Source organism: Falco peregrinus, chromosome Z (genome assembly GCF_023634155.1).
Source record: "Falco peregrinus isolate bFalPer1 chromosome Z, bFalPer1.pri, whole genome shotgun sequence".
Classification (NCBI taxonomy): Eukaryota; Metazoa; Chordata; class Aves; order Falconiformes; family Falconidae; genus Falco; species Falco peregrinus.
In genome coordinates this window covers 81695057-81701056 of record NC_073739.1, presented here as the reverse complement: position 1 = coordinate 81701056, position 6000 = coordinate 81695057, and the positions used below count along the sequence as shown (strand labels likewise).

The following is a 6000-nucleotide window of genomic DNA, read 5'->3' as shown; positions in this document are numbered from 1 at the left end:
GTATAAATTCATGGATCTGCATGACAGACAAAACTGCTGGCAGACTGTAGGACTGGGTCCTTAATTTACTATTCCTGTCTCTTTTCTCATCTGTTAATACAGAGGAGCTCAGGGGCTCTCTTAGAATTATTAAAAGAGGGTGGAATCTTGAATTTATTTTTTGCAAGCTCACAATATTAGCTGTGGGGTTTTTTTTGTTGTTTTTATTTATTTATTAAGCTCCATGTTCTGCAATCTAGTGAGAGTATTACCTTGCATTTAAACGAAACCAAGAATCAGAAATTTCCTAGCTCTCGTGCTTCTAAAGTTATGAAATACTTCCTAGATGTACTCATAAGGTTCAGACTTAAAAGCCAACTGATTTGTTGCCTTTCTAAAATATTTCATATTTTTTAGTTGGTCACAGTTTTTGAACATTTTGGTTTGAAATCCTGAAGCTGTTCTCTCCTCTATCCGTTAGTACCTCAATGCGGATGTTTTTTAATTGGATGTTTGCGTTTTAAACTTTAAATGGAGGTTACAAATGAGGCTTTATCTGTGCAAAAAAGGAGCTAGTTTGTTTTAAAGTTAAACCACTTTCAGGGCAAATTAACATGTGAAGCTCCAGATCTTGAAAGATATGTATATCAGCCCCAGTACAGAAAAGCACTTAAAAGATGCTTATTGAGTTTCCTAAAATAGGCATATTTTCCCGTGTCCTGATTATCCTACTGATTATTCCCCCCAAAAGTGGCATGAATATGCACGATGCATGAATATTTTCAGTAAGGGTAGAATTTCTTCAGGACATACACAAGAACTGTGCGTGTCTCAAAGTAATTAATTGATTTCAAATACAGATGGAGCCTCTGGAGCTCTGAAAGTCTGCGGATTCACATCTGCCTGTATTTTTAAAACTAATATATATATATATTTATACCCAGAAGATACCGACATCTTCACTGCTGTGGTCTTTCTGTCTGCAGACAGTGCTCTCTCCAGCTAAAACTAACAGTGGACGTTATAAGTTATGGTAGACCATTGATGTTGTGGGCTTCATAATCGTAAAGCTCACCTGGTAGGAGCAAGCTGCAGAGCTGGCTGGCAGACACGCTGTGCTCTGCGATACTTCAGTACTGTCCAGGAATAATAGGGCCGATGCTGAGACACAGGTGAGTGGGTCTTTTTGGCTGCTGTGGTCTGGCACTGCAGATGTGCTCTCTGCAGTTCTTACTACGAGTTGGGGACAAGGCACAGGGCTGAGAGTCGGGAGTGCGGAGTTGTATTCCCGGTCAGCTAGAGCTCTGCGCTGGGCAAATCACTTTCCCATTGATGTAGTTGAGATGTCTGGGCCAGCGTGGAAATTTTTGGTTGCTTCTTGAAGAGTGCTTTGACAGCTTCCCAAGGAAGGATCGCAGGAGATTGCTCTTGGGTGGCGCAGAATGAAGAGGTAACCTGGCTATGGCTGGTTTGGTTTTGTACGACAAGGGCAATATGCATTTCTTTTGAGGAGAATACATTTAGAAATGTTTCTGTGCATTTCTTACGTTAAAAATTTAAATCTTAACTACTGCAGTGGTTGTAGAGCTAATTAAATGGTGGCATCACAAGAGCTGAGGTGTCAATGTACAGATTGGGACCTCTTGTTTTCAGAGTACTGATAGAGTAATTTGAGATGTGTCTACTCACATATGTCATTTCTGCTTTCCTTTGTGGCTGGATGTCCACATTCCAGGTTAAGAAAGGCCGTTTGTGTAAAATACAACCCGTGTACCGTTACTCCAGAATGACAATGTCCGTGCACCTGAGCTAACTGGGAAGAGCAGAGGTACTGAAAGCTTTAGCTGAGACAGTTTAAACTGGCTACAAATACTTCAACCCCTTTTCCCCCTAGCCAACAGACAGTTGGGGTGTAGTTTGATTTTTCTACATAAACTGAAATAGGCTCCTCTTAAAGAAAACCTAGGTGTCCGTACTGGGGGTGCTGCGCAGCTTTCAGTGCTGCTGTTTGAAACACTGCTCCAAGTTTGTGTGTAGGCAAAGCCCAAGAGAGTTATGGTGGAGCTATTAGAAGGGGAAGTGATTTTTGCTTAGACTGATTAAAATTCTTTGGGCTTTCTGTTTGTTTGTTTTTAAACACCTATTTAGCTTTTAATTAACATTTAAGAGAAAGGAAGCTGGTTAAATATTCAATACCTCCTCCCTTTCAATTAAGGTAGAAGAGTACACAACACATGATGAGGCCTCTGGGAAGTATGGAAAAATGGAGAAGAGCAGGCTCCTGATTATCATTTTCAGGGGACTGGAAAGGTGAAACCCATCTGATTATTATTACAGTTAATAATAATGTTGAGGCTTTTCTGAACATCAGAAAGCAGTTTAAAAGCACAGTTAGTCTTTAAAACCGTATATGCTGGGTTTTGCCTTTAAATACCTTCACTTGTCCCATCCTGTTGTTTACTTGTTTGGGGGGCAGGATGGGGGATTTTATAGTAAGCCTTTTCCGTGGCTTAGCAGGGTGGCTGCAGATGCTGGAGAAGTTACTCTTCATGCTGCATGCCCTTATTTTCATTTTGATGCAGTTCTTTCAGTCCCAGCGAGTTGGCAGCCTGAAATGATACGGCCCTGAAAGCTCAACCGAGCAAGTGGGAAAGAGCTATGTTGCCACCATGCTCTGTGCTAGGAGCTAGTCTCTTCCTCTTTCTTTTCCTCCCCTTCAAAAATCCAGTTACCTTCTGTCTGTGAGTCTGTTATCCCTCAAAATTGCACATAAAACATTGAGAAAAGAATGTTTCAAGGAAAGACATTGATTGGAAAAATATGCTGGTATTTATAATTCAATAAATACCCTTTCTAAATTTAAATGCCTTCTTTTTGATTTTGTGTACCCTAATTTATCTAACAAAATACTTCTTTTGCTAGCAATCCTGTTTAAAATACAATTATTTTAACTAAAAAAAAAAAAAAAAAAAGACCATTTTAGATTATGGAAGCACCTCAAACCACTGCCCAAAAGGTGATATATTTTCAAGCTTGCTATTTCTTTTAGTGTGGTGAGACAACTTACCTGCAGAAAATATTTGTTTTTATCAGATATCATACAAAAATGATTTTTGTAATTACTGTGTTATGTAAACAGATTTTTAAAATGGAATTGCTGGCACCGGAGATCCGTTTTGTAAATGTGTATGCCTGAATGGTTGCTTTTTTTTTTAAGGAATGAAGAGATAGCAGATGCTAAAATGCATGAATATTGGATATGTTTCATATACTGTGACTTCAAGGTTTACTCTAGATATAAGAATGCATTGATTTTGAAAAACAGAAATAAATGTTTTGCAGAAAGATTTCTGACTGCATCTAAAACAAGACTTTCCAATTCAACTTCAAAATTAGCTTATTGTGATGACCAACTATCAAATGCATGGTGACAGCACAAGTTTTTTAAGTAACTGCTATCTTGTCTGTGGTGTGATGACCTATTCAGTGCTATGGCTTTCTATTTTCAAAAAAACCCAAGGTACTTCCTCCATAATTCTTTCTTTCAAATACATAAAGACATGACTTGCTTTACATGTATGTCTTGTGATTACTTATCAGTGGAGTTAATGATAGGTGTTTACTGGCCGGACTAAAACAAGAATTAGTCCAATTATTTCAGTAATTGGTTATTTACTAAATATTTTTATAATTATTGAGAGTCCATTTCTACTTCAGCTGTAAATAACAGACAATCTCCAATTAATTTCTGCTAAAAAGCTATTATTTTCTGCTAAAAACATTTTTTCATAGCTTTTTGTTTCAAGACCACATTCATAGAAATTACAGGAAAATTTCCCTAGTTCCAGAGGATAATGAAAATAACACCTGTCAGAAGGTTCATACTTAAGTCAAACTGTCATCCAGGTGAACTTAACACCTTGTGAAGATTTATTTTGTTTTACTTGCAGAGGGAAAAGGCTGGAAGAAGTAGCATGCATATATCTGAAAACAGCCAAATTCTGTTATCTAGAAAATTCTTTACTGCTATGTGATTAAAAGTTACTTGAGCAACCTAAGACGGAAGTCTCTGAATTGGTTGACCTTACGGGTGTATCCTTTAGATGCAAATACCACTAAAGTCAATTTTATCTCAGCTGGATATGAATTATATCCTGTTACAACAAGCACATGCCATAGAGCTCTAGAAGGTGATGAGTGAAAGAGTTGATGAAGGCAAAGAGGCTCGTGCAGAAAGGATTTTGCCTTTGGTTTTTGGAACACGGTCCTGCTCAGCTAGTTAGCTTGGACTTCCTGTTGTGAGGAGAGGAGATGAGACTGTAGAGAAGGCTCTACACCTTTCTCAGCTTGCTCCTAGTCATTCTCTGATGAGAGCATCTTCAAGAGGGGTTAGAGGGAAAGCAGGGATCAGTTTGGCAGATGACGTGCAAGAGGAACTCTCCTATGTATTAAGGAGATGTCGGGTCTTGTCTGCAGGAGGCCACGGCTGGAGTAGGTACTTCACTAAACTAGAAGCAAGCGCAGGTCTTGCAAACATTTGTGCTGCATATGTGGAGATGTGTAGATAAACCTCAATCTTACTCTTTCTGTATAATTTTTTCCTCTTTTTTTTTAATCCAGATTCTCTGAAGCATTTGCATAGCAAGGACAATGCTAAAAAAAAGCAGTATCAGTAAATCAATAACTTTTTTCTTTCTCTTTTTTTAAGGTGAACACACGCAAGAAACCAATTCACCTCATTCACTGAAGAAGGATGTAGAAAACATGGGGAAAGGTAAAACAAATAAGGGCCTCTTACATTATAAAACTGCTCTTTGTTTTAATAGAATATGAGGATAATAGGGGGCACTTTTGTTCTGCACCATATTTTAAGCTTGTCAAGTAACATATGAATAATATATGGACCTTTGGGTGGATATAATTGAGATTAATGCATATATATCAATCAATACATGACACTGTAATATAATACTTTAAAATAATATATTACATTGATTTATATTCATGGCTTTCTGCACAAAATCTATTGTAGGTCTATGCAACACTTTTTTTTTTTTTTTGTAACTGCTTAAATATTTTGTCTTATAGTAATGAATTGCTCTGCAATGGTTCTTTCAAGAATTATTTATACAGATTAGCAAAACCACTTTTCTTTTCTCTTTGTTAGAGGAACTCCAGAAGGTTTTGTTTGAACAGATCGACTTACGGAGGAGACTAGAACAGGAATTCCAGGTGTTGAAAGGAAATGCGTCTTTCCCAGTCTTCAGTAAGGCACTTATCTGTGGTTTTGGTGTTATTTGTGGGTGGGTGGTGTCACATTGTTAAAATGGGAGAGGAATGTTCCCAGTTGTGTTGCCAGGATCTTTGGCTTAGGTCTGCTGAGCTTGATGGCACTTCTGCTGTGGCTTCTCAGGCTGCCCAAGCAAGTTTTTGTAGGAAAAATATGGAACTAGATGTCTCTTTTGGTGAATGTTTTACTGGTTTTGATAACTTTTTGATAACATTGAATACAGTAGACAGAAACATGTCTGGGGGTTCTCAGGATACAGTGATGTCGGTGGTCTTAACCGTCTTCTTGGAGGCTTTTGAAGACAAGATGCTTCATAGTCATCTTTAGGTGGTTTTAGCTGACGCTGTAGCATTGATTTGGCTTGTGTTTAAGGAGTAGAAATACCTGGTTGGATTTTTCCTCTTGAGGTGGGCTATTTGAGATGACCCTTTCACCATGGCTGATGAACAGGGTGCTTGCGAGCTGGGGGTGATAGAATGTGCTGGGCATGTGTTAAATAAAAGGAAACAAAATGGACAGTTAGCTGGGTTTTTTGTAAAGCTGCCAGAAAGTTGAACTGCATGCACAGGGATATGGGAAAAGACTTAAGTGACTGAGACCTTTTGAATTACATTGGCAGCAACAGGGGAAAACATGCTTTCAAGAGAAAATCCCACGTAGATCAGGACGTGGTAGAAGACACAGTAAGGGCTCTCTAACATGCAGTGAAGGTAGTGTTACAGAGCAGGAGT

The 6000-nt window shown here is 38.4% G+C and overlaps 1 protein-coding gene across 3 annotated transcripts in view; it reads left to right on the top strand.

Moving 5' to 3' along the window:
* SKOR2 (SKI family transcriptional corepressor 2) overlaps positions 1-6000 on the top strand; it is a 28320-nt gene that overhangs the window by 6069 nt on the left and 16251 nt on the right. For all 3 annotated transcript variants that reach the window (XM_055791681.1, XM_055791680.1, XM_055791682.1), the window contains exons 4-5: positions 4688-4753; positions 5147-5245. In XM_055791681.1, the coding sequence (XP_055647656.1) occupies positions 4688-4753; positions 5147-5245 (165 nt within the window). The remainder of the gene's footprint in view (positions 1-4687; positions 4754-5146; positions 5246-6000) is intronic.